Here is a 13,474-nt window from a genome sequence, read left to right on the forward strand (position 1 = left end):
CCTGTGAATAATTAAGAGGACTAGAGACCTGGTATTGTACATGTAGCATGTTGGGATGAAGGGCAAATGTTCTTAAATCATCTTGCCCGATAGGTCAGGGTGACATAGTGATCGTACTTGGTGCGCCGTCCGTCGTGCATACACTTTTCATTCAAACGACTTCTTCTCAATAACTGAAAGGCATCGAAACATGATGTTAGACCTAACGTATTCTTGAATAAAGGGCTACAAAGCTGTTTGTCAAATGAATGACCTTAACGTTAATTCAAGATCACAGGGTCCAAATTGGCAAACATAAACGACTTCTTGACAATAACTAAGACACCTTGCAGTATGCTGGAATAAAGAGCTTCAGACAGGTCTAATGTATGAAAATCTTAAAACAGATTTTCAATAGGTGAAATGCCTAAAGAACTCAGATAGTTTGTTTGTTTGTTTGTTTGATTAATTAACGTCCTATTAAAAGGAGTGTGTCTGTACTACTCCACATAATTTGTTTACTTGACTGCTTTCATGGTAACATTTAAAAAAAAAAATATATCAGAAACCAAGTACTTCTATTGAAGAGCTCCTAGCGTGCAATATCCAATGTGTTGCCCCCAAGTTTTTTTTCAATACTGTATATAGTTTGACCATGTTTTATTGTGTGAATAATAGTCAGACATGAGGTGTTTGGCTTAAGAATGAAATCCTAGTTATCCATGACATGTTTATGACATATCAAAACAACAGTATATTCTTTTGAGAAATATCTAAGGTCAACATATAAATTACACCGGTATATGTTTTGCTTAATGATGCATTTGCTTATCAATTTGTAAATAAACCTATGACGACAAAAATAGGAAATACTTCTGACAAGTGGTGTTGTAGGAAATATACCATATTTTCCGGAGTATAAGCCGCTACTTTTTTACCTGAAAATCGGTAGTGCGGCTTATACATCAGTGCGGCTTATCCGTGGACGAAAACAAAAATCTGACCATGTTTTTGCATGATTACGTCGTGATTCACATGTGAAAATCTTTAGTTTTACTCGCCAGTTTTGTTAAGTTATACATCGACCAAATCACTGTAAAAAGTGTTTAAAAGATAAAATATGCAATGAAAATATATTAAAGATGAAAATAATTACGTATCAGATGCATGTTCATTCGTAAAATTGTTTAATTCATGGCAAATCGGCCGACTGAAGCGTGGTTGTCAGTCACAACACAATGGCGGTTTAGTAAAGTTATACATCGAAAAAATCACTGTAAAAGTGTTTAAACGATATAATATGTGATGAAAATATAATAAAGATAAAAATAATAACGTACCAGATACATGATCAATCGTAAAATTGTTTAATTCACGGAAAATCGGCCGACTGAAGCGTGGTTGTTTACAGTCACAACAAAATGGCGGACTGATTTCGCTATCAATTTGCTGCAGGATTGTTACCAAGAAAATAATAATTAAAACGTCAAAATCATCAAATATCAATCAATAAGTTAAATATATTATTTAGATATTATGTGTGTGCAAGAAATGTCCGCGGACAGCAAGAAAACGATCTTCTGAATGACTGCTATTGCTAACTTACACACATGTTACACTCGGTCAACATGTGTATTTCTCGGAATCCTGTCGCTGTGATTTCAATGAAATAATCAGCAATCAAGTTTATTCGTGTGTTTTGCATGTTATATAGAACATTATATCAATGATATAAGCATCAAATAGTCTATAAAACACCATTTTATCGATCTCTGTAGCGGCAAACACCACGAGGTCATAATCCGGAAGTTTACAAAAATAAGGCTTCGGTGAATTGCATCATGGTATACCTAGTTTACAAACAGTGGAAGAACACTCTAAACAAAGTCGATTGTTACAGTAACTCTTTTCACAAAGATATGTTTAATACATAAAATATATCAAAAAAGATATATAATCCATTCCTATGCATAACGTTACCGAAGAAAGTATTTTATTGGCGTACTGAAATATGAGAGAGAGTAAGCATAAACTTGCACACGTGTTTCAGTTCACATATGTCGGTCAATAGGGGAATTTCCAAGAATCCTGTCGCCGTGATTTTAATGAAATAATCAGCAATCAAGTTTATACACGTAAATCACATGTAATTTAGAACATTATACCGAGTGTAAAACACCGCACAGTCATATTAAAATCATTTAATTGATCTCTGTAGCGGCAAACACCACGAAATAATATCCGGAAGTTTACAAAAATAAGGCTTCGGTGAATTGCATCATGGGATGGCAAATTGACCGAGAACACTCTAAACGAAGTCAGTTTCAGGTTAATGATGCAAGCCTTGATAATATAGTAATCCTTTACACATCAATATAATAAATACGCGAAATATATCAAAATAGAGATAAAATAAAATCATATCCATACTGAAGAAAGTATTTTAACCGGCATGCTGAAATATGAGAGAGAGTAAGCGTGGATTCGTACGGCCGCCATGTTTGTTTACACACAAGTAGGCTTACGTAATGGCAGAATAAACAACGAACAGAAACATGACCAAGTCCATTTTGCTAAAGATATTTACACCATAGTGAGTTTTTATTTGTTATATATTTACAGTATAAGTTTACAGACAGTTTTCGTGATTATAAACATCGATAAGCATTACCGTACTTCAATAGAGATCGATCGTATCAGAAACATGAAACACAGATGGTTACGTGGGTGCATGGGCCTAACTTTTGGGTGCGGCTTATATTACGGTGCGTCTTATACGTGTACAAAACCTGAAAAAATCGTAAAAAAGGCCTCTGCGGCTTATACACAGGTGCGGTTTATTGTCCAGAAAATATATGTGATATTGACCTTATTTTGCTTGATTGTCTAGTCAAATATATGACCCTAAAATTAACATTTTGTGAATAGTCCTATATGATATATACGCAAAACTAGGTCAAAGGTCAATACATGTCAGTTCGACCGAACTTTGGTACACCAACTTACATGGGATACGTTTTACTCAAGTAATATTCATGATAGAGCCGAGAGAAGGACAGTTTTCGTTTTACATTTTTAAGTTTCAGTACTCTCAGTACTTTGATATTGGGTAAGAAATAAAGGGGGTAGACGTAAAAAAGTGCTAAAAAGTCGGCATATCCAGTGATTCATTGACACAATATTTTCATGCTTCAATAAATGATATATGAAGATATTTTTGATTGCTAAAATTTTAGGGTACTCGGGGTTTGTCATTGTTATCTAAGGAATTAATTAAAAACTAATGAAATGAAATTGCTCTATTTTCAAGAAAAAATAAGAGCAAAACAGGAAATTGCAAGAAAACCCCAACAGATATGATGAAGCATTGTATATCGTTAAAAAGATAATACAAAATGCTATGTTATTACACCAAAATAATTTATCTTTGGCTTTTGTATGCCTTAATATGATACATTAAAGGCGCACAAGTAGGAATCGGACGTAAAACTTATAAAAAGGTGGCGCTGTATTCGCAAGATTAATCTATTCATGGAATAAGTACTGTTCCGATATGTATTATGTGCCGAGTGATGTATTTGCACCAAAACATTAAAAATCGATCGTGGGCGGCCATGCAAACACCTCCTTTGAAAACAAAACAACAAGAGATCCCAGAGGGATCTTGGCGCCCACCAAAGAATGATCTACGTCTGACAATAGAAAGAGGGATCTTTTCTCTGCTTTCAAACTTTTACTACATATGAAATTTGAGAAAGATCTTTTCAGTACTTTCTGAGATATATAACACTAACAAACTTCAATTATCAAAATCCAAGATGGCTACCTGCAGTTGGCCATCTTGTTGACCGATCGGTCCCAAAATGCAATATGCAGGTCCTAGGAGAACCTACATATAAAATTTGAGACCGATCACTTCAGTACTTTCTAAGCGTTAACAAACTTCAATTATCAAAATTCAAAATGGTGGCCTGTCGGCCATCTTGTTGACCGATCGGTCCCAAAATGTGACATGCATAACTAGGGACCTAAGGGAACCTGCACATGAAATTTGAGACATATCCCTTCAGTACTTTCTGAGAAATAGCGGTAACAAACTTTACCTATCAAAATCCAAGATGGCGGCCTTGCGGCCATCTTGTTGACCGATCCGTCCCAAAATGCAATATGCACAATTAGGGCCCTAGGGAAACCTACATGTGAAATTTGAGAGAGATCCCTTCAGTACTTTCTGAGAAATAGCGGTAACAAACTTTACCTATCAAAATCCAAGATGGCGGCCTTGCGGCCATCTTGTTGACCGATCCGTCCCAAAATGCAATATGCACAACTAGGGCCCTAGGGAAACCTACATGTGAAATTTGAGAGAGATCCCTTCAGTACTTTCTGAGAAATAGCGGTAACAATCTTTAAATATCAAAATCCAAGATGGCGGCCTGGCGGCCATCTTGTTGACCGTTCGGTCCCAAAATGCAATATGCACAACTAGGGCCCTAGGGAAACCTACATGTGAAATTTGAGATAGATCCCTTCAGTACTTTCTGATAAATAGCGGTAACAAACTTTACCTACCAAAATCCAAGATGGCGGCCTGGCGGCCATCTTGTTAACCGATCCGTCCCAAAATGCAATATGCACAACTAGGGCCCTAGGGGAACCTACATGTGAAATTTGAGAGAGATCCCTTCAGTACTTTCCGAGAAATAGCGGTAACAAACTTTAACTATCAAAATCCAAGATGGCGGCCTGGCGGCCATCTTGTTATCCGATCGGTCCTAAAATGCAATATGCACAACTAGGGCCCTAGGGGAACCTACATATGAAATTTGAGAAAGATCCCTTCAGCCCTTTCTGAGAAATAGCGGTAACAAGAAATGTTAACGGACGGAAGGACGGAGGATGGAAGGACGGACTGACACGGACCACGGACAAAAAGCGATTTGAATAGCCCACCATCTGATGATGGTGGGCTAAAAATATCAACTTCATCGTAGATTCTTTTTTTAAATATATCCTGAATTCAATTTCATTTTCAAATCATCTCGGTGATTTCCGCAAATCCAAAAACAAAGACACTTATATCAAAACCGGCATTCCCAAATCTCAAACTTATCTGAAATAAAATACAAAATTGACAAACCACCTTGACATTATCCATCACTCAAAATTTCTCTCAGACTGGTATCACAGACTGCAGCTACTCACCTTTTATGGACATTTCTAACTTTCGTATGTCATCATAAATCTTTTCTTTCTGTAAACAACCATGTAAAGCATATAAATCATTACCATTTTTAAGGTTATTCAGCAAATTTCATTAATTGTTACTATTACACGAGATGACAGCAATATAGATCAAAGACAGATATTGGTTCTCACCGTTGAGTTATCAAATTGAATCCAAAATGTGACATAACTAGAGAACCAAGAGAATCTACAAATCCTATAGATATGTCTTCAGAAACAGAAGCTTCAAACATCAATTAATTGAGTCTTACAATAGCCATCTGTTGGCTACAATGTCTATGATTTCTGAAAGTTTCAAAATGGCACTAATACAACTAGGCACTAAAAATCATTTTTATATGAAATTTGACATAGGATCATGATATTATCTTCTAAGAAATTGCAATGAAAAAATTGTTCATGAATTAATAGACATACCGGCAAGAAGCAATTTAAATAGCCAATCTGACAATGAATGCTAAATACAGATGGTTTATATGGAAGCCATAAGGCTTATACTACACTTTTTGGAACAAGCTTGATATAAGCCAAAGATTTCTTTTGTATATAGCAAATATCAAGCAGCAAGTTTGAACGTCGTCAAATCATGGTTGGCTAGTTACACTTACCAGTGTCGCCAACGGCTCTATACCGGTTTTATAGACGGTAAACACATCATCTATTAATTGTTTTTCTCTGAAATATAAGATAATTATAATTTGTATCATTCAGTTATCATGGTAACCTTAACTTTTTAGTATCGTTTACATAGAAGTTATCCAGTGGTGTTTTTTTAAAGTTTCATGAAAATAATCTTAGATCCAGTACATGGTCATGGGAAAATGTAGTCAATTAAAGTCACCATAGTTGTTTACTTATCCATGTGTGAAAAAGCTTTTTAGATTAGTTCTTTTGAAAATTAAATACACTCTAGAAATTTAACGACAACAAACTGCCCTTTAATTTTCACCTTGCTTGAAGCATGCCATGTAGGAATTGGAAGTGACCTCTTATTTCCTCTATTACACTGTTTGTCTCCAACTTCATGTCTGGCACCAATGTTCCCATCATCTGTAATACAATGTAAAGATTTACATCTATAAGTCTTTATATACATCTTAATCATATAATACAACGGAAGCAAGGCTACATCAAATTTTGTCTGACATACAGTCAAACCTGCTCTAACGACCGCCTGTATAATAACGACCGCCTGTCTATAACGACCGGTTTTTAGACTCCCCATGCGTTTTTACTATATAATGGCACTCTGCATAACGACCACCTGTCTAATGTGGCTAACGACCGGTCGTTTTAGCCCCGTAAAAGTTGTATAACGACCGGTCGCTGAGATCGACTTTTTGAGTACAGAGTACAGTGTGTGTGTGTGTGAGTAGCGTCCCTTCGACCTACTTCCGGTAATTAACTCCCTTTGTAAGCAAATGGCAGCCATTACTGAAGCCCAAGCTATGAATTGTTTATACAGTACTGTTTGGTTTATAACCTAGCGGTCGTAACATTTGAGGTACAAATATGGTTGCCAATTTAAGGATGGAAGTTTTAACGACCGTTTATGCCTATCAAAGACTGAAATTATGTTTGGTCGCGAACGCCATGTGCACGAAAAGATCACTTGTAAAGCGTGATTTTGAAGCCACAACTCGGATGATATGGTAGGCAAAATAAAACATGCCGATTTATTTAATGTGTTCCGTTATTCATTGTCGATATTTAGCATTGTTTTATTACTAAGAAATGGCCTGTACTTAAGCTATTTCAAATTAGGCCAATAAATTTACGTTCTTCTTCTTTACGATTAGAGTCAGTGGATTATCGCCCGTTGTGACCCGGGGTATATTCTCGACGTGTTTATAAATAAAATACGGTCCCATTTCTTGGTAGAAATGTTACTGAAAGTTAATATGTGTACCTGCATTGTGATTTTAATAGTTTTGAGACTGTATATTGTGAGAAAACGCCTCCAAATCGATCTTTCATGTTCCGAGATTAATCCGTCAAAACTGGTTACACGGCAACATTACATACGACATGCGGCCAGCGAGAATGTGTTGTAAAAAAATATTACACGCATATATTGTCTGAAAATAATCGTTCACAGATAATTCCAGGCCATGTGAAGTCAGTAATTAGGTAATTATTATGTTCATAGCTGAAAAAATCTACTATGTATCAAAACGAGTTGATTTTGTTATGATCGAAATTTCCGATTGCATTAAAATACATTGTAAAACGAACACAAATCACGGAAATATATTGACACAATTATTTCTTAAATAATGCACGGCAATAAATATATAATCCAGTAGCAGGTCTGTTTTGTATTAATACAATTCTGTTTTATTTACTGGCTCGTTGGTTGGCACGAAAAACCTAACCTGTCTATAAAGGCAACCTGTCTATAGTGACCGTTTTTCTGTCTCCCCTTCAGTGGTCGTTACAGACAGGTTTGACTGTATGTCTTTTCCTGATAGTATAATGCTACTGAAATAGACATCCCAAAGATATTCAGCAGTTTTTCTGTTAAAGCAAAACCTATAAACAAATTTTAAAACTTAAATATTTTGACAAAAGAAATGCTACTCCTCAAGAAATTATTCAATCCCCAAATATTTAAGATTTGTTACACACTTACGTGTTCTGCCTTGCGAAGTTTCTTTAATACTTTAGTTCCTGTGTGAAGTGCTGGTTCCATGTCGGCAAATATTGCTTTGTTCTGAAATGAAAATAACATTTTTCTCCCAACGTGTAAAACGTGATTGTTCAATTTTGTTTCAATAATAAAATTTTAAAACATATCTAAGTCTAAATATGACTGAGTATCATGGCCAGAAATATTATCAATAGAATTTTAATTATCCTTTTCTCCAGTTATCAAATATAACTCCACCTTGATTATATCAAATTCAGACAGAATAAAGTGAAACTGCAAGTTATTAAAGTATATATTCAAATCAGTCTACATATTAAATGTTTTGTGTGAAGTTGATGAAACCATCAAAATACCTTAAAATAAAGGCTGCTTTTGAGTCTTAATAGAAAAATTTACCTATGTGGCTTTTAAGTTTCTGAACTAGGAGTCTTGAACAAATGGCAAGTGACCGATATATTGTTCACATTGAAAAAAAAGAATAAGGAGGAGTCAGATTTTAAAGCAAATTTCAGCAAAGCTCCAATTTTTAGACCTCCATCGTGCTATCCCATTGGTCTTTGCTCGGTCCTTTATAAAAATATGATTGTCCTCACTTAAAGTTCCCCCTTCTGAATCAATTAAAACCCCTATAGAGCAATTTTCATTGAGATCAGAGACTGAACGCGGAAAACAGGAAGTGGACCAGCGGCCATCTTGGAATACCAAAATCTTTACGAAAATGTTTGCATGTTGTTCGGCATCAATTAAAACCCGTATAGACCAATTTACATTGAGATCGGAGACTGAAACCTTAAAACAGGAAGAGGGCCAGCAGCCATCTTGGAATACCAAAATCTTTATAAAAATGTTTGCATGTTGTTCGGCATCAATTAAAACCCCTATAGACCAATTTTTCATTGAGATCAGAAAACTGAAACCTGAAAAAAAAAACAGTAAGTGGGCCAGCTAAAATTAGCCCTTTTGGGACTCCACCCTCAGCCACTAGAGGTCGGACCAGGCTCATTTATATAATATAATATTGTCCTTCCCCAATAATGTTTCACACCAAATATAGATGTAATTCATCCAAGGATGAAGGAGGAGTAGGACTTTAAAGCTAAATTTAAGAAAATTTCCCCATTTGGGGCCCCACCCCTCAGCCCCTTAGGGTCGGACCAGGCTCATTTATATAAAATATGATTGTCCTTCCCAAATGATGTTTAAAACCAAATATAGATGAAATCCATCAAAGGATGAAGGAGGAGTAGGATTTTAAAGCTAAATTAAAGAAAATTTGCCCTTTTGGGGCCCTACCCCTCAGCCCCTAGGGGGTCTGAGCAAGGTCATTTATATAAAATATTCTTGTCCTTCCCCAATGTTACACACGAAATATGGATGAAATTCATCCAAGATGAAGGAGGAGTAGGATTTTAAAGCTAAAATTAAGAAAATTTGCCCTTTTGGGGCCCCACCCCTCAGCCCCTAGGGGTTGGACCAGGCTCATTTATAAGAAATATGATTGTCCTTCCCAAATAATGTTTCTCACCAAATATGGATGAAATCCATCCAAGGATGAAGGAGGAGGAGTAGGATTTTAAAGCTAAATTAAAGAAAATTTGCCCTTTTGGGCCCTACCCCTCAGCCCCTAGGGGTCTGAGCAAGGTCATTTATATAAAATATTCTTGTCCTTCCCAATGTTTCACACACGAAATATGGATGAAATTCATCCAAGGATGAAGGAGGAGTAGGATTTTAAAGCTAAAATTAAGAAAATTTGCCCTTTTGGGGCCCCACCCCTCAGCCCCTAGGGGTTGGACCAGGCTCATTTATATAAAATATGATTGTCCTTCCCCAATGATGTTTCTCACCAAATATGGATGAAATCCATCCAAGGATGAAGGAGGAGTAGGATTTTAAAGCTAAAATTAAGAAAATTTGCCCTTTTGGGGCCCTGCCCCTCTGACCAGGTTCATTTATATAAAATATGATTGTCGTTCCCTAATGAAGTTTCACACCAAACATGGATGAAATCAACCTAAGGATGAAGGAGGAGTAGGTAGGATTTTAAAGCTAAAATTAAGAAAATTTGCCCTTTTGGGGCCCCACCCCTCAGCCCCTAGGGGTCGGACCAGGCTCATTTATATAAAATATGATTGTCCTTCCCCAATGATGTTTCAAACCAAATATGGATGAAATCCATCCAAGGATGAAGAAGGAGTAGGCTTTTGTATAAATAGTCTTACGCACGACGACGGACAAAACACGATGACAATAGGTCATCCTGACCTTCGGTCAGATGACCTTCGGTCAGATGACCTGACCTAAAAAAGGATCCAAAGAAATCAGATTTGCCCACCTTTTCCTCCATGGATGTGATATTATGTTTCTTGTGGTCGCCCATAATGACGCAGCGAGAACAGATGGGGATACTATCATCCTCACAGAAATACTCTATAGGCCGGTCCGGGTGGTGTTTACACATCACTCCCTCTACACTGCTGTAATACAAGGTAGACAAGATCATCATAGAATAGATACAGAGTCCCAAAGACAATCATCTACTTTACCGCAAAATGATGGATTTGTTCAGAAATTATCAAAACATCCAGAACTATTTTCCTTCTGATTTCTGTATTTTTCATAGCTAACGTTATATAGTCGGTTGGGGCTGCCATGGTGGCTTCAAAATGCATACCAGAGTGAGTAGGGGGACTAGCTTCATAATTAAGTAAACAAAGGAGGTGTGAATACTCCCTGACCAACACCCACTGGTGCTAATTAGCAGCCTGGGGCTAGTTCCACCTTGGCTTGGTGGTGTCACTTGCTTAACCTATTTCACGTGTCTGAGTGTAACGTCACGATGTGTATTACGTAGGCCTACCGTAAGGAAACAATCACCTGGCCTTTCAATAAATTTTGTGCTTAAAACTAGTAAGCATCATTTCAAAAACAAACACTACTTATAATTGAAATGATTTACTCACGTTTTTTAATGTAAAATAGGCATACAGTGTCTGCTGAAAATCATAAACTTTGCAATCGTAATGGCCGCCATTTTGGAATGGGGTGATTCTAATAAAGGAGCCGGATTTTGGTATATTTTTTCAGGATATCACTAAAAAAAAAAAAATTTTTTCAGGGTGATTATTTCTCTAGAATAATGGTGTAAATTTTAGAAACAAATATTTGTATTTTTTCTTGCATAAATCAAAAGAAAATGAGTCCAGTATGTATTACAAAAAAAAAAAAAAAAGTGAAAAAAAACCCAAAACAAATAGACAAAATGTATAATTAAAAAAGGTGATAAATGCATTGAAATAAAAGTATACAATGTATTTATTGGCATTTTTCATATTCTAAATTTAATATAAGCCTTAATTAACATTTTAAAAATACAAAATGAGCCACCAATGCAAGGCCTATGGTGTGATTAATTAAAGTTAAATCATTATTTGTAATATTTATAATTTGTTAAACAAAATATGTTTTTGTAATTATTTTGCATATTATTGATATTTATATATCTCTGACGCATCGTGAAAAATACCGCGTGCAATGCTACCGCTTTTGAGTCAAAAATCTACCTCTTTTTGCTCACCAAAGGTTAACATGTCTGTAGACTATATAGGACCAGAGTCCTAAAGACAATCATCTACTTTACCACAAAATGATGGAATCGTTCAGAAAATTATCAAACATCCAGAGCTAGATTATCATAGGTATACTTTTGAAGACATCTATTATAGTATCAGAAGATTAGACAATTTCTATCAAAATTAATCTAAAACATCTGAGTACTTAAAGAATTGTTACCCCCTCCCCCAATCTCCTTTTTAAAAAAAAAAAAAAAAAACAATTTAGCCCTGTTCAGCCTTGAACTTGACTTCAATCACCTTCAGACCTTTACATATTGTACAAACTGAATATGGTTATTATCAACTTTAAAGACATACTAATCAACTTTAAATACATACTAACAATTACCATAAGTAGCTACAGAAAGAGCTATTTAGACCTGAAAAGTTGATACCAAAGAAAGGGAAAACAAAACCAAATTCTATAAGTGAATCATTCAGTGTATTTCATAAGCTTCAATAATGCCTTTTAAATGTATCATGAACGTATATAATGTTACATGAACAGTGGTGAGTGATGGGACCTACCTGCTGTCCTTAGATAGAGGGATGGGCTGATGCTGCTTTAGCATGTTGGACATGGAATGTATCTACATAAGACACAAAGAAATATTATAGTAACCTCTAAATGGCTTAAAATTCAAATAGTGGACTGGTGATGATTTGGACGCTGATAGTCCGCAAAACTTGCAACTTTGGATGGAAACATAAAGAAGAGATATTATAATTGATCAAGTAACTGGTATTCGGTAGTACATAAAATTTGCAATCTGGAGGATTTCACCTGGGGACACAAGTGTTTGGACTTTCGATGGTCCACTGCACTTGATCGTCTTACTTCAATGGATATGATAAAGTATGTCACATACAAATACAGATTAAAACATCCGACATCAGCATCAGTAATATGTCAGATAGATATCTTTTTTAAGCAATGTTTGATGTAATTATTCATCAGATTTCAGTTTTTAAGGGGTTCAATGCCCTTTCACTTTTTGATGAGTTAATAATATACAACAAGAGATCCCAGGAGGATCTTGGCGCCCATCAAAGAATGATCTACGCCTGACTATGGAAAGAGGGACTTTTCAAACTTTTACTACATATTACTACAATTTTTGAAATCCAAGATGGCTACCTGTCGGCCATCTTGTTGACCTATTGGTCCCAAAATGCAATATGCACAACTACACCCTTAGGGGAACCTGCACATGAAATGTGAGACAGATCCATTCAGCACTTTTTGAGAAATAGTGGAAGCAAACTTAATTATCAAAATCCAAGATGGTGGCCTGTTGGCCATCTTGTTGACCAGTCAGTCCCAAAATGCAGGGCCCTTGGGGAACCTACATATACAATTTGAGACAGATTGCACAGTACTTTCCTAGAAATAGCGGTAAAAAGCTTCAACTATCAAAATCCCATGTGGCGGACTGTCTGCCATCTTGTTCACCGATTGGTCCCAAAATGCAATATGCACATGATTATGGTGAAATGAATATTGACATTTTGTAGGTGAATACGAGTAATTGTTGAACCTGAGAAACGTGATTCGAGGCCGAAGGCCGAGGGAAATATCACTATTCAAAAAAGATATCATAATTCCTTGTATCTAAATACAAAAAGTCAATAACTGTTTTGTTATATAAACAATATAGGCTTTGCTATTTCAGTATTTGAAACGATTTTGAAGAAAGGACACCCGAAAGATTTTAAACTTAAACAAAACAAAATCAAGAAAGTATTCATACACATATTCCTCAGTAGGTATTTGTAGTACTTCTGTTATACATATATCTATTGACCGATGATTCGGCAATGATCTATTTTTATTGGTCAAAAATGTGAAAGAGACAGGATATTCCCTGTGTCTATTCATAGCCAGGTTACCTGATTTGCAATGTCAACCTCTGTCCTAAGCAGTCTAGACCAATCAGAAAACGGCAAAACACAGTCATATTACAAAAGACATTATGTACCTCAA

At 35.9% G+C, this 13,474-nt stretch overlaps 1 protein-coding gene across 1 annotated transcript in view; it reads right to left on the reverse strand.

Annotated features, from left to right (window-relative positions):
* Window positions 1-13,474, reverse strand: part of LOC138329339 (RING finger protein 17-like) — a 78,570-nt gene that overhangs the window by 58,327 nt on the left and 6,769 nt on the right. Inside the window, 6 exon segments of the mRNA XM_069276298.1 lie at window positions 5,185-5,233; window positions 5,835-5,901; window positions 6,176-6,276; window positions 7,859-7,939; window positions 10,212-10,353; window positions 12,019-12,080. Of these exon segments, the coding sequence (XP_069132399.1) occupies window positions 5,185-5,233; window positions 5,835-5,901; window positions 6,176-6,276; window positions 7,859-7,939; window positions 10,212-10,353; window positions 12,019-12,080 (502 nt within the window).

The sequence above is a fragment of the Argopecten irradians genome, chromosome 1 (assembly GCF_041381155.1).
Source record: "Argopecten irradians isolate NY chromosome 1, Ai_NY, whole genome shotgun sequence".
In the NCBI taxonomy this organism is placed as follows: domain Eukaryota; kingdom Metazoa; phylum Mollusca; class Bivalvia; order Pectinida; family Pectinidae; genus Argopecten; species Argopecten irradians.